General features: G+C 46.2%; 1 protein-coding gene and 1 long non-coding RNA gene across 3 annotated transcripts; one reads left to right on the top strand and one right to left on the bottom strand.

Annotated features, from left to right (window-relative positions):
- The first annotated feature begins 583 nt into the window (after nt 1-583).
- Bcl7c (BAF chromatin remodeling complex subunit BCL7C) lies at nt 584-24,012 on the top strand. Of its 2 annotated transcripts, none has more exons than XM_048332513.1 (6): nt 584-910; nt 1,408-1,486; nt 1,799-1,907; nt 1,998-2,162; nt 3,602-3,687; nt 4,336-4,531. In XM_048332513.1, the coding sequence occupies exons 1-6, from the start codon at nt 819-821 to the stop codon at nt 4,459-4,461; spliced, it is 657 nt and encodes a 218-aa protein (XP_048188470.1). In that variant the 5' UTR covers nt 584-818; the 3' UTR covers nt 4,462-4,531. The 2 variants fall into 2 exon arrangements, with proteins under 2 accessions (XP_048188470.1, XP_048188471.1); XM_048332514.1 differs by lacking the exon at nt 4,336-4,531 and adding an exon at nt 23,493-24,012 and having other exon boundaries at nt 656-910.
- LOC125340719 lies at nt 17,701-26,581 on the bottom strand. Its single transcript, XR_007208812.1, has 3 exons — nt 25,928-26,581; nt 25,399-25,413; nt 17,701-17,712 (listed from the first exon to the last, which is right to left on the bottom strand). It is a non-coding gene; the product is annotated as an uncharacterized LOC125340719 (long non-coding RNA).
- Nucleotides 26,582-26,727: the final 146 nt, after the last annotated feature.

The following is a 26,727-nucleotide window of genomic DNA, read 5'->3' as shown; positions in this document are numbered from 1 at the left end:
ACATTCTGTTGAGTGTTGACAACCTCAGTGTGGAATTGCTGAATCATTCGGTTGGTATGTGTTGCAGCGAACTAGAAAACTGCCAGCTTTCCAGTGCCTCTACCAAGTTACACCACCCCAGAAATACAAGGGCAGCCCAGTTGTTTTACTTTCTTGTGTACACATGGTATGGTCTGTCTTTACCACTTCGACATTCTGGCTGGGAAGACCCACTTGTATTTGTAGTATCTGGAATGTACTTGGCAGTCGGTTGACTGTTAAGAAAGTTGCGCAGTGGAGAATCGGCCCGCCAGCCAAGGACGGAAGCGCGCACACGGACACAGATTTGCGCGCGCCTGCGCACGTACACAGACACACTGATAGCAAGTCAGGAACGCCCACCAGCAGCGGACGCACACCAGGACACCGACCCTCCGGCACCTCGGCGCCCACGTGGTCTGAACGCACAACCTCTGCCTCGCCACGCTCACCCAGCCGCGGTACCCGCCCCCAACTCTTCCCTCCGCCGCGCGCAGGGGGCGCTGCGGACAGGGCAGCCCGAGGGGGCGGGCCCGGGGAGGGGCGGGGCCCGGCGGGGCTTCCAGGCCTGGACTCTGGCCGCCTGCGCAGCGGAGAGGCTCGCTCCGGCGGGCCGGGGCGGGGCGCCGCGGCAGGAAGCGGGCGGAGACTCGCGGAGGCGTTGGGAGCGAGGGAGGGCGCGGCCAACTCCCGGAGGGACGGCAGGCGGCAAGCGCGGCTTCCCGGCCTGGCGCCGAGCCTGAGCCCGCTGGACCGACGCGGCCCCGCCGCGGGCTCGGTCCCGCTCCAGCCCCGCCAGCATGGCCGGCCGGACTGTACGGGCCGAGACCCGGAGCCGGGCCAAGGATGACATCAAGAAGGTGATGGCGACCATCGAGAAGGTCCGGAGATGGTGAGCTCTGCCCCCGGGCCATGGGCGGGACATGGCGGGGCTATCCCTCCAAGCGCCTGCCCGCCCTCAGCCATGAGGGCGCAAGTGGAAGGTGTATCCACGCCCACTGGCCGTGTCCCGGTCCACAGGATTCTGCCTCCGCTCCCCTGGCTTTTCCCGAGGTCTACAAAGCGTGGCGCCCAGCGGTGCCCATGCCCTCACCTATGCCCCGCCCCCTGGGCTTTGACACTCCTCCCGCCAGCGTGCTCCTCGATCTTCTTCGCTGGGTCCACAGCCAGGCCCACAGTGCTGCCGGGGCCCCAGCCTATCCTCTCTCTAGATGCTCCCCATCTCTGCCCTGGGATTCGCTGGGCTGTCTTTTTCCTTCTTTGCCTCATTAACAAAACAGCCCCTACAGAGATAAACCTGCAAATGCCCCGTTTTGCAGGTGTGTCAGCTGTGTGGAGAGGGGGTATCTCTCCCCTCAGGCCTCTCTCATCCATCCTTCCCTCCCACAGGGAGAAGCGCTGGGTGACTGTGGGTGACACTTCACTTCGTATCTTCAAGTGGGTACCAGTGGTGGACCCCCAAGAAGAGGTGAGCAAGATGCACTCTCAACAAACCTTGCACTGGCACAACCTGGGGCAAATCCTACCTCCCTTGACTTCCACCTTCAGCACCTACTCTGACACCCAGCTGTCACAGCCCAGATATAGGTGGCAATTCATTTCCATCTCCCTTTTTCCTGTCCCCGAAGGGGAAGGACATGATCTAACCACCATATACAATCTCTGTCACTTAAGGCAGCACCATTGGCCTCTCCATGCCTCAGTTTCCTTATTTGAACAAAGGAAGCTTTACAAAAGCTACTTAGAAAACTGGCTCTGATGGTATCCCTCTATCTCCTAGGAGCGACGGAGGGCAGGTGGCGGGACAGACAGATCTCGTGGCCGGGAGAGGCGGGGCAGGGGCACCAGTCCAAGAGGGGGTGGCCCTCTTATTCTGCTGGACCTCAACGGTATGTAGGAATTCTGGAACTGGGGGTTGTGGTAACTGAAAAATGACATTAGGGGGCTCAGGCTAACCATTCCAGCTTTTGCTCCCACAGATGAGAACAGCAACCAGAGTTTCCATTCAGAAGGGTCCCTGCAAAAAGGCACAGAGCCAAGCCCTGGGGGCACTCCCCAGCCCAGCCGCCCTGTGTCACCTGCTGGACCCCCAGAAGGCGTCACCACTGAGGAGGCTCAGCCCCCACAGCTGGGTCAAGAGAGAGGTAGGACCATGTGCCTCCCAGAAACCCTCTCTGAGTTCTGTCCTCTATAATCAAACTATCAGCTTATCTTGTGCCTGTTTTACCAGCTGCCACCAGCTTCCCTGACCCCTGCAGAAGTATCTCTAGCCCTAATCTGTCTCATTTTCCTAGCTTCTTAGGATCTGTAAATAACACATCATCATGGAGATTTTCATGTAAATTTATTTCTTTGCCAGATTACTGTCTTCCCAGAACTTCCATCTCATATTAGCTTCCTCAATGTTGGGCCTATATTGATCTTGTTTAACATGTACCTCTGAATATTATGGGGTACATAGTAAGTGCCCCATAAATATTGTTGTATAAATAAGTAACAGTGATAGTCATAGTAGTGATTAGAAACTAAGGATAAAAACTGTTGATATATATTTGTTAAGGCCCAGATACCCTTCTAAGCAATTCTCCTTTAATCTTAACTACAATCTTAGGGGGGTGGTGATACTACTAGCATCTTATTTATACAAAAAGAAAGTGACTGAGAATCCAGAGGAGTTAACAGGAGACAGTAAGCCAACATCTTGGGCCTGAGTCTTCTTCAGTTCCTGTCTTCCAAGCAGTCAGTCCCCCATCTGGTCAGTATATTTTCAGGCCTTCTTAGCTCTGCCCTTGTCAGCTATCACCTGTGCCTGCTCCAGCCTCCTCTTTGGTCTCCATACACATCCACATGGAGACCAAGACCAACTTTTTCTAAAGTTTTCCATCATTTAGTGATTTCCTGTGACTTCTGACTCCTTAGCTTGACATTTAGAGCCTCCATAAATTGTTGTTCCTTACCAAATATACCATAAAATGGGCCTAAGGGCCAGGTCTACATGTTATCCAGCACATACACATATCTACTGATATAAAATTGGATTAGAGTAGAGATCAGTGGTAGACTTCTTTCCTGGGATGCTTGAGGCTCTTAATTCTACCTCTGACTTCGCTAAATAAATAAATACGATTTATAGCATTTATTGAGCACCTACTACATGCCAGACACTGTGTTAAATGCTTTGCCTGTATTACTTAATCCTTGCTGAAGTTTCACAGTAATTGTTATCTTTGTCCCCATTTTTCAGATGGGTAAACTGAGGTCCAGAGAAATTAAGTACCTTGCCCAAGGTCAGGGTTTGAACTCAGACAGTCGACATATAAAGTCTGCTCACTAAGTATATGTTCCCTTTGCCTAAATAGTGTTCTTCCTCCCTGTTCATTTACCCAATCAAGTCCTACTTATGTTTCAAATCCCATCTGACTTTGTCTGCATCCTGGATGTGAGCCAGGGTCCTGGCTCCCTCCTCTGGCTCCCAGAGTCTCTGCTTACATGATTGGTACCTGCTTGTGTTTGTTTTCTCCTCTGTTTGTGCTACTGGCCCTGAATGGCTTACTCAGAGATGTCTTTTCACTTGCCATTCCAGATCCTGGGGGCACACCTACAGGCAGCACTGATGACCCACCCATGCTCACCAAGGAGGAGCCTGTTCCAGAATTGCTGGAAGCAGAGGTGAGAGAGGCCAAAAGGCCAGACTCCTGGGTTTTGCAGGGAATGAGATTCTGGGGCACTGGGAGACTGAGTCTGAGGTCCAGAGGGAGATACGGACCCAGGACCCAGCTAAAGGCTTAGGGGCCAGATTCTTGGGACTGAAAGAATGTTTTAGAGACAATGTTCTGAGGTCTGGAATAGGGCTGAATGAAGACCAGTAAAAGAGTGAAAAGAGCATGGTGATCCTCCATGTATTAGCCAAAAAAATCCCAGATTGGAAGTATAGCTCAGTGGTAGCATGCATGTTTAGCATGCACAGGCCCTGGGTTCGATCCCCAACATCATACCAAAAACAAACAAGCCAACAACCAAAATTAAAAAAACAACAAAAAACTAAACTAAAATTAGCTTGAGAAAGCCCCTCATAAACCTGATATTTCTCACAAGGACTGCCTTGATGTATTTTCAGAAAGATCCAATTCTTCCCCCAAAGCAGCATTATTAATCATTGTTGTTTTTGGTGCCCTTCTTAATCTGCATCGTGGCCACCTGGCCCTGGCTAGACTCCTGGGTCCGAGGGGAGTGGCATGGAGGCTGGAGAAGGAGAGGCTAGGAGGCTGCACTCCTGGGTTTGGGTGGAGCTCACGCCTGTCCACCCTTCCTCTCCAGGCCCCCGAAGCTTACCCAGTCTTTGAGCCAGTGCCACCTGTCCCCGAGGCAGCCCAGGGTGACACAGAGGATTCGGAGGGCGCCCCCCCACTCAAGCGCATCTGCCCAAATGCCCCTGACCCCTGAGAAGCCAGCCTGCTTGTCCTGAAGCCCAAAGGGCTCCTTTGGCTTTTTACAAATAAAGACCCTTTTGTAATTTTGTGTCATGTCATTTCCCGTCAGGGCTGGGAGGGTCTTTGGAGACAGCTTTGTCTCAGGCTCCATTCCTCAGATGGGGTCACCTAGCTCTGAGAGGGCCTTGATATAGTTACACCATGGTCACATGTGCATGCAGTGGGGGCTTGAGCCAGGACCCTTCCTCTTCAACACTCCCCACCCTGCTCTTACTCCCTACCTTTGACTTTCCTCATCTACCCTTCTCTGGGAATTCCAGGATACCTCTACCTGCTCAGCCTTCCCCTAAGCCCAGCAACTGTCAGTTTGAGAGAGCAAGGCCAATGATGCCCATTTAATTCATAGGAATACAAACCCAAAGGGCACTGGAGACTGGGATGACCAGATCACTTTCCTGCCCTCAGGAAGCTGTGGCTTCAAGCCTTCTTGCTTTTGCCCAACCAACCTCCGCCTGCCACCCCTGACCCTCACATCTGCTGGAGTCCTCCCCACCCCCCTCTCAATCTTCACTTCCTTTTAGAAGTCTCCCATGACACCCAGGCTCAGTCACCATCCCCATTTTTGAAGTCCCCTGTCCAACCAACCTCTGCCTGCCACCCCTGACCCTTACATTTGCTGGAGTCTTCCTTACCCACCACTCAATCTTCACTTCCTTTTTGAAGTCTTCCATGACCCCCAGGCTCAGTCAGCATCCCTGTTTTTGAACTCCCCAAACCTCTTCAACTGCTTTCCCTTTTGGGTCCATTAGTCTGTCTCTGTCTTCTCCACTAGACTGTGAGTACTTTGAGGACAGAAGTGGATTTCTGGGCTTTACCTCATTCAACACTGGGAACAGGGCAGTTACAATAACTGTTTTGTGAATGAATGAACAAATTAATGGTCTGGGGCTATCCAGGAAGGCTTCTTTAAGGAAGTGGTATATGAGCTAGGCTCTGAGATAAGACCCTCAACATGGTAGATCTAAAGTCTGAAGTCCTGGTTCAAATCCTGGTTCTGTTACTCACTACCCATGTGGCTCTACGCAAGTTATTTCTACCCTCTGAGTCTTGGTTTCTTCATCTGAGCAATTGAACAATAAGTAGGCCCCATTGCCCCAGTGCTTTGTGGGAAATTCCAAATCATAAAGCTCTCCTTACTCTATGCCTGCAAGAAGCAGGCTCAAGTATATTAACCCATTTTTAACAAAGAGAATGAGGATCAGACAGGACCAAAGTGAGACACTGAAGAACTATTTAAAAAGTAAGGGTGAGCCAAGTGCTGGTGGCTCACACTCATAATCCTAACAAGAGGCTGAGATCTGAGGGTTCAAAGTCAGCCCAGGGTAGAAAAGCTCATGAGACTTCCAATTAAACACCAGAAAAGTCAGAAGTAAAGCTGTGGTTCAAGTGGGAGAATGCTAGCCTTGAGCAAAAAAACTCAGGGACAGCAACCACGTCCTGAATTCAAGCTCCAGGACCTGCACCAAAAAAAAAGGTAAGGATGTTTCTGGTATAGTCAAGGCCAAGCTGGCCCAAAAGCAGGTATGGAAGGATGTGATTTTTTTTTTTCCTTTTTGCTGTTAACAAGTTACCACAAACTTAATGGCTTAAATCTACAGTTAAAGTTCTACAGCGCAGATGTCCAATTTAGTCTCACAACTAAGGCATGGTATGAGTAGGGCTAGTTGCTCCCACAGGCTGTACAGAAAGTCTTATTTTCTGCCGTTTCCAATGTCTATAGAGGTTGCTTGCAGTCCTTGGCTTGTGGCTCCTCTCTCCTTGGAATCCAGCAATGGAGCATCTTCTAGTCTTCTATTATCAAAACCTCTCTCTCTCTGGGGCTGGGGATATGGCCTAGTGGCAAGAGTGCCTGCCTTGTATACATGAGGCCCTGGGTTCGATTCCCCAGAACCACATATACAGAAAACGGCCAGAAGTGGCGCTGTGGCTTAAGTGGCAGAGTGCTAGCTTTGAGCAAAAAGAAGCCAGGGACAGTGCTCAGGCCCTGAGTCCAAGCCCCAGGACTGGCCAAAAAAAAAAAAAGAAAGAAAGAAAACTTCTCTGGTCCTCTTGAGATGACACTGACTCAACTAGATAGTCCAGGATCCTCTTTTCATTTCAAGATCCTTAATTTAAATCCATCTACAAAATCTCATTGCCATAGTCAGGCGCCAGTGGCTCACACCTGTAATCCTAGCTACTCAAGAGGCTGAGATCTGAGGATATAGTTCAATGCCAGCCCAGGCAGGAAAGTCCAGGAGACTCTTATCTCCAGTTAACCACCATGAAACCTGAAGTGGCACTGTGGCTCAAAGTAGTAGAGTGCAAGCCTTGTGCTGAAGAGCTCAAGGACAGTGACCAGGGCCAGAGTTCAAGCCCCATCACCAGTTAAAAAAATGTGTGTGCTCTGTAAAGTGTAAGGTACCCTACATAGTCAATGGTACAGAGTTAAGACCCAGAATTCAGGTTCTGGGTTTGAATCTCAACAATGCATTCATTTGCTATCTGACCTTGAGAAAATGACTTAACCTCTCTGTTCTCATCTGTGAAATGCATATAATAATATCAGCAGCCTGGTAAGACTATTGTAAGACTATTGTAAAGATTAAATAAGGCAATATGTGGAAAGAGAGAGCCCTTGGCTTAGCAAAGAGTAAGTCAATAAGTGGCAGCTATTTTTCCTATTATTAAGATGTGGGGACAGATGCTGGAGAACTATCTGAAAGTGAGGCTGGGAAGAATTCTGGCCCTGGATGAGCATGCTTGAGAATCTAAAGTTTGAGTCTCCTCTCTCCTGTCCCTCTCCTGAACATAGGCTCCTTCCCCAAGCAAGGTCTGCCCCCACATGTCTGTGGCCGGCCTACCTCTGACCTGCTCTGTAGGTCACATAGTCACGATTTTGATTCATCACTTGCCAGGCTGTTTCCAGCTCCCCCTACATTCACATGTTCTTCTAGAAATTCTTCCACTTGTAGCTCCTGGACCCCACCTCCAATGTCCTCTCTTCTTTCACACTCTGTTTCCTCCCCATTCTTAGTGTCTCTTCTTCCTAGTCCTTAATGTCTGTTGTCCTAGCCTAGTTCTCCATGAATAATCTCCCTGTAGCCTTCCACCAACCCTCAGAGTTAATGTTCTTAATTCCCTGCCTTCAAATGATCTCTCCAGCCTTTAGATTCAGAGAGCCAATTGACTGAAACATATCCATTGGCCTGTCCATAGGCCCTCAGCCACATCTTCCCTCCCAGGCCATTCCCATCATCTCCTTTGCCCATAATTGCTCCCCTTTCCTAAGCCACTGTGTTCTAAGTCTCTCCTAAATGAGTTTCAAGTGGCCCTTTTCCACATGGCTGCATGCTCTACTTTCTTCAGGAACCAAAAGAATTGTAGCACCTTCCTGGCAGTTTTTGTCTTCATTCCTGCCCATCTTCAACTGGACTCTCAAACCTACATCCATCCCTTTACTGACCTATCAATCCTTCCAATGCTTCCCCTTACTGGCATGATAGTGCCCATCTGCTGCTTCCACCCACCACCAGCTGATCTGAGCTGCTTAGACTGACCTTACATGTGCTCTGCAGAGTCACACCTCTCAGGTCTAGGTCATGCTTTCCCCCATGCCAGGAGTGACTTTCTGGTCCCCTTCACCTGGCAAGCATCTTCTAGGTTCTTTCCTTTCTATCCTGTCCCCCCACCTACTCCTGTGTGTTATACAGAACTGGTTTTTGCTTCATAGTGGTCTGTGTTGGCTTTGGTCTTAGCACCAGCCTGCAAGTTCCAAAAGGTGAGGAAATCCTTGAATCAGTGTCACATAGTTACAGTGCACTTCCTGTAAACCCAGAAGATGCATTAAACAAAATAAAAAAGGATGCTAGCTTACTGGGCATGGTGCTAATGCCTGCAATCCATAGACATAGATCAGGAGGATCATAGACTGGGGCCAGCCTGGGAAAAAAAGTTAGAGGACCTTTTACCACATCTCAATCAATACAGCTGGGTGTGGTAGTTTAACACCTATAATCCAGCTATCCAGATGGCCTAAGTAGAAGGATCTTGGTTCAAGGTCAACAGAGCAAAAAGTAGAGGACCAGAGCTGGCAATGTGGCTTAGTGGTAGAGTATTTACCTACCATACATAAAGCCTTGGGTTCTATTCCTCAGCACCACATAAACAGAAAAGTCCAGAAGTGGCACTGTGGCTCAAGTGGGAAAGTGTTAGCCTTGAGCACAGAGAGGCTCAGGGAGAGAGCACAGGCCCTAAATTCAAGCCCTAGGACTGACAACACCCCCAAAAGAAAAGTAGAGAACCCAATCTGAATAATTAAAGCAAAAGGATGTGGATCAAGTGGTATCAAACCTGCTTAGCAAACGTTAAGATCCTGAACTCAAACCATTAAACTGCCAAGAAAAATAATCCCTGCCCTCATGAAACCTGTCCCCATCAAGTTTAAGTTCACTCAGTGTTGGTTTAAGAATGGGATGAATTTCAGGCAATTTTATTACTGCATGACATCCTAGACTGTCTACCATAAACTAAGATGGCTACAATATCCCTATGATAAAATCTTATGAGACCAATATCATATGTCAAACATCAGTCTGTGGCCAATGTCTGTACTTTGGGAAAAAATAAGCAGAAAGAAAGATGAGGAAAAAGCAAGTTGCAGTTTTAGAGAGGTCAAGAGAGGCCTCCTTGGAGAGTTTGCTTGAAGGAATGTTTGAAGGGGTTAAGGGCAAAACCAAATGAATATCTAGGGGAAGAACATTCCAGGCAAGGACAAGCCAGTGCAAAGGGAATATGCCTGAGCTAGAACATGCCTGGCTACCAGATCTGTGTGGCTGGAATAGATAGAGGCAGGGAAGGAGGGATGGGAGTCAGGCAGTCTCACATGTAGGGCAAGCATATACATAATCTTCCATCCAAACTAGGAGATTGGGGAAGTGGAGCTGTGGCTCAAAGTGGTAGAGCACTATTCTTGAGCAAAAGAGCTCAGGGACAGCACCCAGGCCCTGAATTCAAGCCCTACAACCAACAAAACAAAACAAACAAACTAGGAGACTGAGAAAAAAGAGAATAGTATTCATAATTATCTCCAAAGCCAACACAAGCAGAATGTCTGGTCATCCCACTTGAGGTCATTGTTTAGACTTTGACTCCCACTGTGGTTTTGACAAAGGGCTACTGAAAGGCTATGAGCAGAAAAGTGACATGGTCAGACTTAGGATTTTTTCCACCTGACACATTATTATAAAACATTTTAATATTTTATATTAATATCTAACATAAAAACATGAATTTAAGGAATTCAATAGTTAGAAGAATAATATAACTCATATATACCCTCCACCTAGACCCTGTGCTATTATACTGAATTTGCCTCATCACATATCCTCATTCATCAACCTTATTTTTTGGATACGTTCAAAATAAGCTGCAGACAACTAACTTCCCTCCATAGGCATTAGTGTACATATCATTAACTGGAGTACAGTACTTTTTTCCTTCAATGTAAAATATCCATCTGGCAAATGCATTGATATGAACTGCATGACACTGAGGTTTTTTGTTTGTTTTAGCCAGTCCTGAGCCTTGAACTCAGTGCCTGAGCACTGTCCCTGTCTTCTTGCTCAAGGCTAGCACTCTGCCACTTGAGCCACAGCGCCGCTTCTGGCCATTTTCTATATGTGGTGCTGAGGAATCGAACCCAGGGCTTCATGTATACGAGGCAAGCACTCTTGCCACTAGGCCATTTTCCCAGCCCTGATTCACTGAGTTTTAACAAATGTATACATCTAGACAGGTGCCAGTGGCTCATGTCTATAATTCTAGCTACTCAGAAGGCTGAGATCCTACATATCATAGATCGAAACCAGCCTGCACAGGAAAATCTATGCATATATTTGCATAAAGAAAACACTTACAAATACCCCAGAAAGTTGTATTTTGCCCTTTTCTATACCCCAGCTTCCCAAGAGGCAATCACTACTCTAATTTTCTTTTTCTTTTTTTTTTTTTCGGGTCCTGGGGCTTGAATTCAGGGCCTGGATGCTGTCCCTCAGCCTCTTTGTGCTTGTGGCTAGTGCTCTACCACTTGAGCCACAGCAGTACTTCCAGCTTTTGCTGAGTAGTTTATTGTAGATAAGAGTCTCACAGACTTTTTTGCCTGGGCTGGCTTCAAACCAGGATCCTCAGATCTCAGCTTCCTGAGTAGCTAGGATTACATGTGTGAGCCACTGGTACCTGGCTTCTAATTTTGTTTTTAAATCACAGATTCTAATCACCAGTTCTAAAAGTTTCCATAAAGAGTTGCTCAGTCTATACTCCTTTGTACCTATTTGCTTTTACTCAGCAGCAGGGTATTCCATATTATTTGGATGTCACCCACATTGTCTTATGGGCCAGTAGTTTGTTCTTTATTTTTCACTGGAGTCTGTACTCAGGGCTTAACCACACATTTGAACCATGCCCTTAGCCCTTTTTGCTTTAAAGTAGTGTTCAGATAGGGAGATTCTCCTACCTCCATCTCCCAAATAATTGAGATTACAGGTGAGTACCACCACACTGGGCAGTTTGTTACCTTTTATTGTTCCATGATCCTCAGTTTAACTCTGGGTAAAGAATACATGGGCTTCAGTCCCCTCCCTATCTCTAGCTTCCAGTGCAAGCCTCCTAAGCAAAAAGCTCATCCTGGGTTAGTGCACCCAGGAAGATGGACACCTCTCCTCAGGAACTTTCTAGAATGAACAGTCTCAAAAGAATCTGAGAAGACAACTTAGATCAGAGATAGGATCCTAGTATGGTCAAGCTTTGGGTTTGCCCAAGATAGTCCTAGTTTTACCACTACAAGTTCATGTTCCAGTACCACCCTCAGTCCTAAGCAGATGTGGATGGCTGGCCACTCTAGTGGGATCTGGACCCTGTTTCTGGGGCTCTAGCACACAAAAATTTTGCCTCACATTATACAGTTTCCTACCAGTCAGTTTTCCTTAAACTACAAACTGGCTTACTCCCCTACCGTAAAATCTTCCTAATTCCCTATGGCCTTGTCTGGCAACCCAAAGAACATACTGAGCCCATGGCAGTGGTTCTCCAACTACTGCGTGATGCGACCACCTGGAAAACTTTTAAAAATCTAATGGCTAGCCTCAACTCCATTTTAAATTGATGTAGCGAACAACTTGAGTGTTGGGATTTTGTTTTGTTTCTTACCAGTCCTGGGGCTTGGACTCAGGGCCTAAGCACTGTCCCTGGCTGCTTTTTGCTCAAGGCTAGCACTCTGCCCATTCGAGCCACAGCTCCACTTCTGGATTTTTCTATTTATATGGTGCTGAGGAATCGAACCCAGGGCTTCATGCATGCTAGGCAAGCACTCTACCACTAGGCCACTTTCCCAGCCCGAGTGTTGGGATTTTTTGAAAGCAATGCTATGTACTGTGATGGCTGCGAACGACTGGCCTCTGCATGTGATTTGCTTGGTCGACATGGTAATGAATATGCTGCCAACATTTAAAAATCAAATTATCTCATAAAAATCTGGACTACTGGGTGCTCTTGTAACAAGTTGGAAACACTGGAGTCTGCTTCCTGGGATGGTCATTTCCAGGAGTTACAGAATACCAGCCACCCTGAAGGCAAAGCTTCTCCACAGACAGGCCTTCCAGGCACTGGTATCAGGTGCCAGCATCTACCTTCTCACTTCCTGTTCTAGTCTCCCCACTTCCTATCGTATTCTGTAATACTTTACTTCCTGACCTCCAGCCGGGTGGGCTGTTGGTATTCTTTCATACCTGCTTTCACACAGAGTTCTCTCCAGTTCCTTACCATCACAGATGAGCACTGACCCTGTGACCCTGTGGCCTCATTCACCTCTTTCCTGGTCGAGCTCTCGAATAAACTTCCAGCACACTGGACCTGGCTCCCTCTGCTTGAGAAACTCTTCAGTCTTCTCTCATACTGGCCAACACTTACCTTTGGGTTCATTTTATCTCCTCTGGGAAGGCTCTGTGGCTTCCTACTATGTCAAATCCTTGGTAAGTCACTGTACTTTTGGTGGGTTTCTCACCTTCTTTGCTAATAAGGACATGTCTGCCTCCTTTACATCTGTCCATCTAAGTCCAGGGCCCAGTGTTGTGTGGAGTATATCACCTTTGACTAATGATAAATATAAATCATAAGTGCATTAATGATAAATAGCAGAACCAAGCACATCTCCCTTTATCTACTGGCAAAATTCTACTCCTTTTCTGGTTATTTTTCTAATATATTATCCAACTCTATTCTCTTGGAGACCCTAAACATTCTTGAGGTTGGGTATCAATGGAGTGTTGGCTCAAATCCATCTCAGTTTGTGTCCAGCTCATCCTGTGGTTTTTCTCCAGTTCAGATGTTTATTTGGAACAGGCACATCCCACAAATAGCAGAAGCCATATGTTAATTCACTGATCTCTGCAAGGCTGTGAAGGCTGGGTGTTTCTCACTGGTGACCCCAAGACACTACACAGCACAGTCACAGGGCACTGCACAGTAACTGACTTTCCATTTTCTGTAACCTTTTCAGCGTGATATCCTTCTTGCTGGTCCCCTTTTTATTCCTTGTCTATGCTGTAGTAAAGAGTCAGAATTCAGGGGCTGGGGATATAGCCTAGTGGCAAGAGTGCCTGCCTCGGATACACGAGGCCCTAGGTTCGATTCCCCAGCACCACATATACAGAAAACGGCCAGAAGCGGCGCTGTGGCTCAAGTGGCATAGTGCTAGCCTTGAGCGGGAAGAAGCCAGGGACAGTGCTCAGGCCCCGAGTCCAAGGCCCAGGACTGGCCAAAAAACAAAAAAAAGAAAAAAAAAAAAAAGAGTCAGAATTCAAGACAGGAATGAAGGCATGCCTTATTTAAGCTGATTTTATACTGTCATTTTAGGCAAAACACTTCCCTCTGTCTAGATCTTAGTTGCTTCAACCGAAAAATGGAACCAACCTTTCTTTTCCTCATTTGTTGTCATCTGTCTGAATCACAGCACAAACAGTATGAACCTAGTGAATGGCATGGCCTGAGTTGTAGTAAGCCAAGTTTGTTGTGGTGGTGGTTTTTGAGTTTAAGATAGGGTCTCTCAGTCTGTAGCCTGGAGCTCACATCCTTCTGCCTCATTCTTCCTACTGCTGGCTGGGATCACAGATTTGCTTGCTCTACCACACCCAGTCTAAGTTTTTGTTAAGTGTGTATTTGCAAACCATATATATATGGATGGAAGGGCGCCAGAAAGCTTTTTGACTACATGAAAACAGACCCGTATGAGCTGGGATTGGGGTCAGCGGTTGTGTGCTTTCAGTGGCCACCTCTGTACAATATACAGTGGGCATCTTAGGTCCTGCTTCCAGCACCACCTTTTGTGACTGGAGAAAACAAAGGACGGCGCCTGACTGGCCAGGCTTGGGGAGAGCCCAGGCAGCAGGAAGAGTTAAGGTCACCGACACAGCGATCCTGCTAGAGCGGCCAAGGGCGGACTTCCGTCAGAGGCGGGGCTTGGGCGGAGAAGTGGCTCCGGGGGTGGGGCCCATCTGTGGGCTCGCTAGCGGGTACTGACCTCCGGCTGCCACTGGAGGAAATCAGAGCCTCGGTTTCTCCCCTAACACAGCCTGTGCTGGAGAGGGCGCCGCTGCTCTGCTCTCGCCAAAGGCCAGATAACCCTTAGGTGTTCGGGACTATACATTGAGACTCTGGGCATTATCTAATGTAGGCCACCTCAAGGCCTTGGCTTCCTGGTCTGTGATAGGGGCTTGAGGATCCGTGAGCAAGCTGCGTTGGTGTCTTCAACTCATGCCCTGGAATTCACTGTATCGGGGGTTTTGTTGTTGTTGTTGTTGTTGCTGGTGGTGTGTGTGTGTGTGTGTGTGTGTGTGTGTGTCAGTCCTGAGGCTTGAACTCAGGTAGGAGCTGCCCCTGAGATTTTTCCTCAAGGCTAACACTCAACCATATGAATCCCGACTCTACTTCCGGCTTTTTTAGTGATTAACTGGAGATAAGAATGTCAGTTTTTCTTGCCTGGGCTGGCTTTGAATTGCAATCCTCAGATATCAGTCTCCTGAGTAGGTAGGATTACAGGCCTTCAGCCACTGGTGTTGGGCCACACACACCTGTTTCTTTCCTTTTGTGCTGGTACTAGGGCTTGAACTCAGGGTCTCAAACTTTCACTCAGCTTTTTCACTTGCAGCTGGCCTTCTACCACATGAGCCACCCTTAATTGTATCCCTTTTATACAGAAGCCCAGACCAAGGAAGAAGTTGGAATAGCCAAGGCATGCTTCCATCACCTGAAGCAAAGGTCATTCCCTATTTCCTGGATTTCTAGGCTTCAGGAGAACCAAGGACAATCTTTTTTTTCCTTTCCCCAGTGCTGAAGATGAACAGCACTTTGCACTGAGTAGCAACCCTAGGCTGTTTTAGATTTTATAATGTCAGGTGAGTTATGCACATCTATCTGTCAGTACTACTCTCATCCCATTTTACAGATTAGAAAACTGAGGCTGGGTGATCAGGGAGTATGGCCTAGTGGTAGAGTGCTTGCCTTGCATAATGAAGCCCTGGGTTTGATTCCTCAGCACCACATATACAGACATGGCCAGAAGTGGCGCTGTGGCTCAAGTGGTCGAGCGCTAGCCTTGAGCAAAAAGAAGCCAGGGGCAGTGCTTAGGCCCGTAGTACAAACCCTGGGACTGGCAAAAAAAGAAAACTGAGGCTGTAGTGGCAAGAGTGCTCGCCTCATATACATGAGGCCCTGGGTTCAATTCCCCAGCACCACATATACAGAAAATGGCCAGAAGTGGCGCTGTGGCTCAAGTGGTAGAGTGCTAGCCTTGAGCAAAAAGAAGCCAGGGACAGTGCTCAGGCCCTGAGTCCAAGCCCCAGGACTGGCCAAAAAAAAAGAAAACTGAGGCTGGGGATGGTTTCTCCAGTGCCCTTACACATCTCAGTCATTCAGTAGGGAATGTATTAGCTAATACCAAATGAACAATCTGGTAATAACATTGGTACCCACTGGTTCACACAGGTAGGCTAAGTCAATTAATAGTGGTACTGGTTCAGATGTCTCTGATCCCTTTAATACCTTTTTAAAAAAAGTGCTTTATTGCCAGGCACTAGTGACCCAGGCCTAGAGTTCAAGTATCTGTTTTCTCTCATGTTTGTGCAATTCAAACTATGTCTGGGATCCTTAGAAAGCAATTAATAGTCCAAATCTGCTACTAACTTGGGTGAGAATCTCAAACCTAACTCCAAGCAATTAACCTGAATAACAGACCATATAAAACAAAATGACCTGGGTGTGGTAGGGTATGCTTGTAATCACAACAGTAGGGAGCCTGAGACAAAAGGATCTGAAGCACAAGGTCACACTAGGCTACATAATAAGACCCTGTCTCTTTAAAAAAAAGAAAGAAAGAAAGAAAGAAAAAGCTACTACCTGAGCTAGATAATAATCTATGAGTGTTGCAGACGTAATCTCAAAATCAACTTTGTGAAGTAGGTACAAGCATTATTTCTGTTTGCAGATGAGAAAACTGAGGCACTTGTCTCCTAGTTAGTAAATAGTAGAGATAGATCTGAGTCCATATACTCAGCAAGCTTTCAGAGTTCAGATGAAGACAATTTCTTTACCATTTGGAGCAATATTTTAGTGTTCTCTCTATATTTGGGACCCTCCTGAGGTAGTCTATAGATGCTTGGGAAGTGGAATTATAAGACCCCCTTTCTGAAAAGAAGTTTGAGTACTCCAACACCTGGATCTCCCACCCAAGACAGCTTTTTCTTCCTTAGTCCTGCCTTCCTGAGTTAACTGTTTTCCTTACCTGAAGCTGCCATGCTGGGTTACTCTGTGTGTCAGCCCGAGGCTATGGACACTTATATTTCTCTATTCCTTACAACTGCCCAGCAAGGAACTATCACCTCCATTTTACAAACAAGTAAGCTTAGTTTTGGTAGAATAAAGTAGCTTGCCTAACAACACAGCTAGGGTTCCTGTCAAGGTCTAGAGCCTGGAGACCCATCCCTGTGCCCACTGCTCTGTAACTCCTCAGACCTCCCAGAGTTGGGACCACTTATGTGGATGGGTAATGATTGGCTGTGGTACCCAGGGAATCTCTTACCTTCTTTGACTCCATATCCATATCTACCAAAAAAAAAACTCTTTCACCTCAACTTCCTAAAGGTAGCAGGCTCTCCTCCGTGCCCCTAATTTAAAAATAAAACTCAAGAATCACTTTGAAGGTAAATGAAGATATGAGTTTTGCTTTTGTGAAGGGAAGTCACAGGTTTGCTTGAAGGAATTATTTTCTGTCTAGACTACTAGAGCTGCAACTGGGACGAGAGGCTTGGAGTTTGAGAGAAAGAAGATGGGGATTTCAAGCCTATTTGATAAACCAAAAAAAAAAAAAAATCATGGTAACAATACTTCCATTAATCAAGTATACCATCTGTGCCAATCTATGGGCTGGGTAAGAGATGTACCTTGGTGAATGCACACATGCACGTATGTGTACACACACACACACACACACACAGTAGTTTATCCAGTGCCCTACTTCTCTAGATTTTAGAGGGGGAAGATCTTATTTTTTAGAGTATCCATTGGCGCCCTCTATCGACAAAGTTTCTTATCACAAGCTATGAAACAACTTAGTGGAGCCCATAAATGTTAACTAAAACTTTTTTTTTGTTGAAAAATCAGATAAAGGCTGAGTAGAGTAGCTCATACTCTTTAGCTACTTCAGAGGAAGAGATAGGAGGATCAAGGTTCAAGTTAAAACCATGCAAAAAGTTCAAAAGACTCCATCTTAACCATGTAGGTCAGTCATATTATCATGTACTTGTTCAAGCAATGCTAAAAATGTAAATAGGAGATTCTTGGTGCAGGCATGAATGTGAGACCATATCTCAAAATAAGAAGCTGGGTATCAATGGAACTCAGGAGGCTGAGATCTGAGGATCTTGGTTTGGAGCAAGTACAGGAAATCAAATCTGTGACACTCTTATTTCTAAACAACAGAAAGCTGGAACTGGAGGTATGGCTCAAATAAAAGTGCACCAACCATGAACAAAAACCCAGTGAGATTAGGAGGCCCTGAGTTCAAGCTCCAGTACTAGTACACATACAAAAAAAAGTAATCACAGCAAAAAGGGCTAGGGGCATGGCTCATCTAGAAGACCAATCACCCAGAAAGTTCAAGGTCCTAAGTTCAAAACTTTAGTACCTACTACCACAAAAAGGTAAAATACTCATAAAATTTACTCTTTTAGCTATTTTTTGTATAGCCTAGTGGTATTAAATATATTAACACAATTGGGAACTATCAGCACTGTCCATCTTTTCCTAAACTCTTCGCATCTTGCAAAACTGAAACAGCACAGCATACAATCACAATTCTTGCTCCCAAGTTCCTGGCTACCACCATGCCACTGTCTCTACAAATTTGACTGACTATTCTAGGGAACCTCATATAAATAGAACCACTCATTATGATTTGTCCTTTGTGACTGTTTTGTAATGACTTAGTATAATGTTCTCAAGGTTTATTCACATTGTAACATGGGCCAAAACTTCCTTTCAAGGCTAAATAATATTACATGTTCATAAATATCAATTTTTATTTGCTTGTTTATCTGTTAACGGATACTTGGATTACTTCTATCCCTTAAATTGTGAATAATGTTGCTATAACCAGGAATGTTTACATAATTTTATGAAACTTTGCCTTAATTTCTTTTGAGTATATACACTACAGTTAAAATTTCTAGAGCATTTTTTGAGTGTACACTTGCTGGGTTTTTCTGTTTTGTTTTGTGCTAGTCCTGGGGCTGTTCAATATTAGTGCACTACCACTTCGGTCACAGCTCTACTTGTGGCTTTTTGGTCGTTTTCTTCTGTTGTTGTTTTGTTTTTTCCCCCACAGACTTTCTTGGCTTCAAATCATGATCCTCAGAACTTAGTCTCCTGACGATCTAGGATTATTATGTATGAGCCACTAGCATCCGACTTGCTCACTGTTATTTTTTCTATTTTTTTTTTTTTTTTTTTTTTTGCCTGTCCTGGGACTTGAGCTCTGGGCCTGGACACTGTCCCTGGCTTTTTTTTTTAGCCAGTCCTGCGGCTTGGATTCAGGGCCTGAGCACTGTCCCTGGCTTCTTTTTGCTCAAGGCTAGCTCTCTACCACTTGAGCCACAGAGCCATTTCTAGTGTTTTTTGTATATATGGTGCTGAGGAATCAAACCCAGGGCTTCATGCATACTAGGCAAGCACTGTACCACTAAGCCCCATTCCCAGCCTACTCACTGTCTTTAATCTGCATTTTCCTAATGATTAGTAATGTTGAACATCCATAGTGGATGCACCATCTCACATTTCTGCCAAAAGTGCACAAGTGCTTAGAGTTACCCCATATCCTTTCTGTTCCTTGTTATTCTGTTTCTTTTGGAAGTAGCCATCCTGATGGATATGAGGTGGTGTCCTTGTAGTTTTGACTTGCATTCTCCCAGTGATTGTTAAATTATTTTTCATGTGTTTATTGGCTGTTTGGAAGTCTATATAAGTCCTTTGCCATTTTTTAATTGATTTGTTGGAGATTTTCTTGTTGACTGGTTTTAGAAATTCTTTATATTAATGCCTAATCATAAAATCTGGAAATCTTTTGTGATTGTACCTAAAGATTCATATTTTTGTGTGTATGCCAGTATGGGGGCTTAAAATCAAGGTCTCACACCCTTAGTTAGCTTTTTTGCCCAAGGCTGGTACTCTACCACTTGAGCCACAGCTCCACTTCTGGCTTTTTGTGATTAACTGGAGATTAAGAGCCTCATGGATTTCCCTGCCTGGGATGGCTACAAATCACAATCCTTAGATCTCAGCCTCCTAAGTAGCTAGGATTAGAGGTTTGAGCCACTGGTGTCTGGCAGTTTGTGGGTGTGTTTTTGTTTTTGTTTTTTTTTGGCCAGTCCTGGGGCTTGGACTCAGGGCCTGAGCACTGTCCCTGGCTTCTTTTTGCTCAAGGCTAGCACTCTACCACTTGAGCCACAGCGCCACTTCTGGCCGCTTTCTATATATGTGGTGCTGGGGAATTGAACCCAGAGCCTCATATATATGAGGCAAGCACTCTTGCCACTAGGCCATATCCCCAGCCCGGTTTTTTGTTCTTTGTAAGCTTCCCAGATTGAGAGTTATTGGGAAATAAAGTCACAGGTTCAAGTTAGTTCTAATTAGGACACACAAGCACTTCAATGTCTCAGAACAGTGTGTAGAAATTCCTCCTACCTGGTTAGCTTTGGGCTCAGTGCTGTTCAGTGACTGACTGTAGGAACCTTGCTTTCCCAGGACACCAGACTCACAGTTGTCTGATTCTGTTCTGTCCTCCTTGCAGATAGAAACTAGTTCATATATATTCCTGATAGAGTAAAAGTAGAAAACAAAATATCCATGTATTAACACCTTCCTTCTTACAACTATTAGCAAAATAATATTTTTGGTTTGTTTTCTTCAGACAATATTGTGTGCATGTGTATGTACGTTTCGCATGTATGCTGGTCCTGGGGCTTGAACTCGGGCCAAGTACTGTCTTTGAGCTTTTTGCTCAAGGCTAGCAGTCTGCCACTTAAGCTACAGCTCCACTTCTGGCTTTTTGGTGGTTAGAGATGAGTTTCACAGACTGCTGCCTGAGCTGGCTTTGAACCACAGTCCTCAGATCTTAGCCTCCTGAGTAGTTAGCATTACAGGCTTGAGCCACTAGCATCTCGCCAGACAGAAATTCCTTTTTTTTAGTCATGGGGCTTGAATTCAGGGCATGGGTGCTGTCCCTGAGCTCTTTTGCTCACAGCTAACACTTTACCACTCTGAGCCATAGGGCTACTTCCAGTTTTCTGGTGGTTAATTAGAGATAAGAGTCTCACAGACTTTCCTGCCAGCGATGGCTTTGAACCATGATCCCCAGATCTCAGCCTTCTCAGTAATTAGGATTACAGGCATGGCCAGACAGAATTTTCTATATAATCCAGGCGAGTCTTTTTAATTCATGATCCTTGTACGTCAGCCTCCTGAGTGCTGGTATTGTAGATGGCAGAGATTACAGAAGTGGACAACAATGGTGTACTAAAATGTCTTATGGCCATCATATTTCTTGGTACAGTTATCTTTTTGAAGACTTCTTTCAAGAGGCTTTTGGATTGAAAGCTATTCCTACATAGTTCATTAAAGAATAATTATACATTCAAATCATTAGCATTTAAATGATAGCTCATTGAATTAACATCTTTGTCATTGTATTACTACCCCTGATACACTTAAAGATACTCATCCTGATTTTCTTTTCTTTTTGGTGTGTATGCATTCATAGCCATGTGTGCCAGTACTGCCTTTTTTTTTTTTTTTGCCAGTCTTGGGGCTTGAACTCAGGGCCTGAGCACTGTCCCTGGCTTCTTTTTGCTCAAGGCTAGCACTCTACCACTTGAGCCACAGCCCCACTTCTGGCTTTTTCTACATATATGGTGCTGAGGAATTGAACCCAGGGCTTCATGTATACAAGGCAAGCACTCTACCACTAGGCCAACTCCCAGCCCTCCCCCCCCCCTTTTTTGTCAGTCCTGGTGCTTGAACTTGGGGCCTGGGTGCTGTTCCTGAGCTTTTTTGCTCAAGGCTAGCCCTCTACCCCTTTGAGGCACAGCACTACCTCTGTTTTTCTGGTGGTTAACTGGAGAGAACAGTCACACTTTCCTGCTCAGGCTGGCATCAAACAGCAATCCTCAGATCTTGACCTCCTGAATAGCTGGATTACAGGGGGGAGCCACCACCACCCAGCTGTATTCTAATTTTTGTCTCAAGGAACTGAATTATCCAGGCACCAGTGGGCTCATGCTTATAGTCCTAGCTACTAAGGAGGCTGAGATCAGAGGATCAGGGTTCAAAACCATCCCAGGCTTTGACTTTTTTTTTTGGGGGGGGGGGGCTGGTCCTAGGGCTTGAAATCAGGGCCTAGGCTGTCCCTGAGCCTCTGTGCTCACGGCTAGCACTGTAGCCCTTGAGCCACAGCACCATTTACAGCTTTTTCTGAGTAGTTTAGTGGAGATAACACTCTCATGGACTTTTCTGCCTAGGCTGGCTTTGAACCGTGATCCTCAGATCTCAGTCTCCTGAGGAGCTAGGATCACAGGTGTGAGCCACTGGTGTCTGGCTATGACATTCTTTATCTCTAATTAACCATGAAAAATAAACTGTGGCTCAAGTGGTAGAGCACAAGCCTTGAGCAAAAAAGCTAAAGGACAGTGCCCATGCTCTGAATTCATGCCCTGATATCAGCACCAAAAAAAAAAAAATAATAATAATCTATCTTTTAAGGACTCTTTATTATTTAAACAGTAAATGCTACTAGGTAGTATTAATGGAGGGTAAAATACGGTACTTCAAATTGTGATAGAAAAAATTTCCTTCAAGTAAAAGTCATGTTTTCTCTTCTGATGGTCTGCAGCACCACCCATCACAAACAATCTTTTGGAGCTGTATTACCATTACCTCTATCATTTTTTGTGTTTTGTGCATATGTGGGTGTGTATGGCACCAGTCCTGAGGCTAGAACTCAGGGCCTGGGAGCTGTACCTGTGCTTTTTGTGTTTAATGCTAGTGCTCTACCACTTGAGCTATAGGCTCCACTTCCATCCTTTTGGTGGTTAATTGTAGATAAAGGCTCATGGGGATGGTGAGGTGGTGGAGGTGTGGCTCAGCTGGTGGAGCATTAGCCAATAAGCCAAAATGGCAGGTCTGTCACCAGAGGGGGTGTGTGTGTCATAGACTCTCCTTTCTGCCTAGCTGCAAATCTCAATCATCTTAGCCTCCTGAATAGCTAGGATTGCAGGCATGAGCCACCAACATCTGGCAATTTCCTCCATCTAATAGTTGAATAGACTGGATATATTATGCAGCTTTCCAAGGACTGCATTGCAAAGGATTGGAAGCTGAGCTTCATGCTGGTTTTCTACATGCTTTACCAAGGCCTCTTATTATTTTTTATTTAACATTTTTCATCTATTTCTAATTTAAATATTATTTATTACATATGTTATTTTAACACAGACCTTATGTGGCAGCTCCTGCTGTGCTGGAAAATATTATCAAGACTCCCATCTCAACAAAACTAGCCAGGGGAGATGGTCTTTCATCTCAGTTAGAGAGAGGCATCATTAGGAGTATCTCCTTCCAGACTGGTCCAGGTAAAAACAGGAGACTCTGTTTGAAAAATAGATTGCTAGTGGCTCATATCTATAATCCTAGCTATTCAGAAAGCTGAGACCCGAAGGAATGCAGTTCCACGCCAACCAAAGAAAAAAGCTTTCTAAACACAATTTCCAATTAGCCAACAAAAAGCAGGGCTAGAAGTCTGGTTCAAGAGGTAGAGCACCAGCTAGCTCAACAGGGCTCGCACTGGATTTAGTTGATGGTCAATTTCTCTCTCCACATTGAAGGTGTTATTCCCCTAGTTTCTATTATTTCAGTTGAGATAAGAATGTAACAGTTGATTTGAACTTAAGTCCTTCTTGCTAGAAGCTGATGGCTCATGCCTATAATCATAGTATCTCAAGAGGCTGAGATCTGAGGAAATCTGTTGGAAGCCAGCCCCGGCAGAAAAGTCCCCGAGACTCATATCTCCAATGAACCACTCAAAAACTGGAAGTAGTGCTGTGGCTCAAGTGGTAGAGCACTTGGGCACAAAGAGGCTCAAGGACAGTGCCCAGGTCCTGAGTTCAAGACCCACAACCGATAAAAACAAAATAAAAAGCAGGTAGTGGAGCTGTGGCTCAAGTGGTATGTATAGCGTGCCAGTCCTGAGAGAAAAAGCTCAAGGACAAGCTCCCAGGCCGAGTTCAAGCCCCAGGACCAGCATCCAACAACAGCAAAAGCCAAAGCCCCATCTTCTAGCCTGGGGGTTTGCAGGGGAGGGGAGTTGGAGGCGCGCAGGAAATGCTACCCAGATTTTTCTCCTTGCAGGATTCCGGAATGAGGATGACAAGAAGAGCGTTCCAAGAGAGAGGCCTGAAAACAGAACCCCTCAGGCGGCTCCTTCCCCGGAGGGGTCTCCGGACAAATGCCCGGCCCAGTTCCATGGTACCAGATGCCCGAGTTTCTGGGGGAGGAAGCAAGGCCCCGAGGGCGCCCAGGACGGTCCCCCAAGGGAAAGGGAGGTGAAGCGGCTTTCCGGAAACCACGAGGCCTTGTAGGCCTCCCCTTCACCCCAAGCCCGCTCGTGCCCATGGCCGACGGAGCTACCGTGCTCCGCACGCTGTGCAGGACACCGAGGGCAGCATCCCTGCCGGCCCCGACCTAAGGCTCACCAGTGCCCCACCTGTGGGAAAGGCCTGCGAGGAACTCAGACACCAGGAGCCCTGAGAGGCGACCGGCGAGGCTCCGGAGAGCACTGACGTCCTTTCCTCAGCCGCCGCCTCAGGCGCTAGGGCGGTCTCCCCTCCCGCCCGCCCGCCAAGCCTCACCTGGTTATCGCGAGAACAAGAGCAGCGCAGGGCGGTGCGCAGGCCCAGGGCCGAGCCTCGTGCGCTGCCACGTGATGCCGCGCTGCTGGCATGAGGCTTTGGCTCGCGTGGAGACGCCCAGCGGCCCCCCGCGAGCCCGGTGAGTGCGGGGGTTGTAAGTGGGCCGCGCTTCAGCGCAAGAGCCTCCACCGGGTGCCCGTCTCGTCAGTCAGCCTGGGAACCTGCAGGACCCAGAGGCCTCTTTGCCCAGGTACCGGGTACCTGCCTCTTGCAGTGAACCCCCGTGGAAGGACAGGATGGAGACGACTGGCAAAGGAATCATTTCAGTAGTTCCAAGGGCTTTCCCCCAAACTCTCACTTCCTGACTTTCCTGGCATTCTAGGAAATAATGTCTTCTGTTTATGGAGGGCTTACTCTGGGCCAGGCATTGCAACCTATGGGAGTTATCCCATTTCATCCTCACAATCTCACTGTGTCATAGATACTGATCATTTCACATTTTGCAGATGGACAAGCTGTGTCTCCAAGAGGTGAGAGGACTTGCCCAAGGCCTCACAGCCAGTATGTGGCAGAACCAGAATTGCGACCCAGAATTACAGGTCTGCCTGTCTGACTCAACAGCCTGTGCTACTCCCACTTGTCTTGCTGGACATGCTGGATTGAGGCTGTGAATTCATCCGTTTTAGGTAGCATCCATTTTTCTCAGTGGTGAATAACGGTTTAAAAAAAAAATTCTAGAGTATGCTGGCCGCTTGTTGCTCATGCTTGTAATCCTAGCTACTCAGGAGGCTGAGATCTGAGGATCAGGGTTTGAAGCCAGCCCAGGCAGGAAAAACTGTGAGACTCTTTTCTCCAGTTAACCACCAAAAAGCTAGAAGTGGAGGGGTAGCTCAAGTGGCAGAGCGCTAGCTGGCTGGTTGTGCACAAAAGCTCTGGGAGAGCACCCATGCTCCAAGCTCCAGCCCCAGGACACACACACACACACACAATTTTAGGTTCTTCTTGGGAGGGAAGTGACCATTTCTACCTGTGATATAGAAATTAGATTCTTAAGGCTAGTGCTTCTTCCTGTGCCCACAAGTTCCTGGGATAATCACTTGTGGGACCTCTCTAGAATGACATTAGTGATGGAAGCACCACTCCAAAGCCAAATCCTGTATGGATACTCCCTAGAGACCAAGGAAGATGGCCTCTGTACTATTTCCTATACTACTGTCTGCTTAGGAAGTTCAGGCCACAGAGATTTATTAATTAAGGCTTCCAAATTCTTTGCACAGCTAAGGCTTCCAGATTCTCCGATATTCATCTTCAGGATTTAGGAATGAAAAAGTGGAATTATTGAAAATTCCTGAAATCATGTTATTCTGTATTTTTCATAACTTTCTGAGCTTTATACACACACACACACACACACACACACACTCACACACACACACCAGGCACTGGTGGCTCATGCCTGTAATCCTAGCTACTCAGGAGGCTGTGATCTAAGGATCCTGGTTCAAAGACAGCCTAGGAAGGAAAGTAGGTGAGACTTACCTCCAGTTAACCACCAGAAAATCGGAAGTGGAACTATAAAGTGGTAGAACACTATCCTTGAGCAAAAAAACTCAGTGACAGCATCCAGGCCCTCTGAGTTCAAGCCCTATGATGGTCAGAAATACACACACACACACACACACACACACACACACACATACGCAACTAGGCTGTAGCAAATATTTGAAAATTGGAGCTGGACATAAGTAGCTTACACCTGTAATCATAGCTATTCGGGAGTCTATGACCTGAGGATTGAGGTTTAAAGCCAATGTGGGCAGAAAAATCGCTCAAGACTCTTATCTCCATTTAACCAAGCAAAATGCTAGCTAGAGCACCAGCTGTGAGTGAATAAGCTGAGTGAGAGCTTGAGGCCCTAAGTACCAAAACACATACACACACCTCCACCACCAACTACTGGAAAATGGCAGCAAATACTATTGGGTAGTATTTAAATGCCCAACTAGATTAACAGCACTAAGCATAAATTGAAATTGCCAGTATAGTGACTTGCTTATCAGGGTTTTTGTTTTTGTTTTATTTTGTTCTTTTTTGGTGGTACTGGAGTATGAACTCAGGGCTTTATCCTTGCTAAGCAGGTAGTCTACCACTTGAGCCATACCACTAGCCCAAACTTGTTTTCAAAACGTTTTTTCACAGAAAATCAATCATGGGATTTGTATAAAAGAAAACAGTGTAACCATATTCATATTTATCTTATATGTGAATGTTACACTCTGTTAACAGCCGACAGGGCCACACATACAATTTTAACATGTCAAGAACAATTTTAACATGTCAGGAGCTACAAAAGGACTGATTAGATATGACAGCATTTCTCCTGGGCTCCTGTCCCAAGTTCCAGAAATGTCTACCTTAACTTCAGGTTCTATGTCAGCCTTTTCTTGTCCTTCTTTTGACTTGATTGACATCAATGGACTCCTTCAAACTGAGTATTCCTCTATATTAGTAAGCATAAGTTCTCAAATGACAATTATAGTACTTTCCCCCATTTTCGTGTGTGTGTGTGTGTGTGTGTGTGTGTGTGTGTGTTTGCTAGTCTAGGGGCTTGAATTCAGGGCCTCATACTCCCACTTAGTTTTTCTTGCTCAAGGCTGGCATCTACCACTTAACTCACACCTCCACTTCCAGCTTTTTGCTGGCTAATTGGAGTAAGAGTTTCATAGACTTTTTTT

Source organism: Perognathus longimembris, chromosome 23 (assembly GCF_023159225.1).
Source record: "Perognathus longimembris pacificus isolate PPM17 chromosome 23, ASM2315922v1, whole genome shotgun sequence".
Taxonomy (NCBI): domain Eukaryota; kingdom Metazoa; phylum Chordata; class Mammalia; order Rodentia; family Heteromyidae; genus Perognathus; species Perognathus longimembris.
Note: the sequence above shows the minus strand (reverse complement) of the source record. Positions and strands in the feature narration are given on the sequence as shown.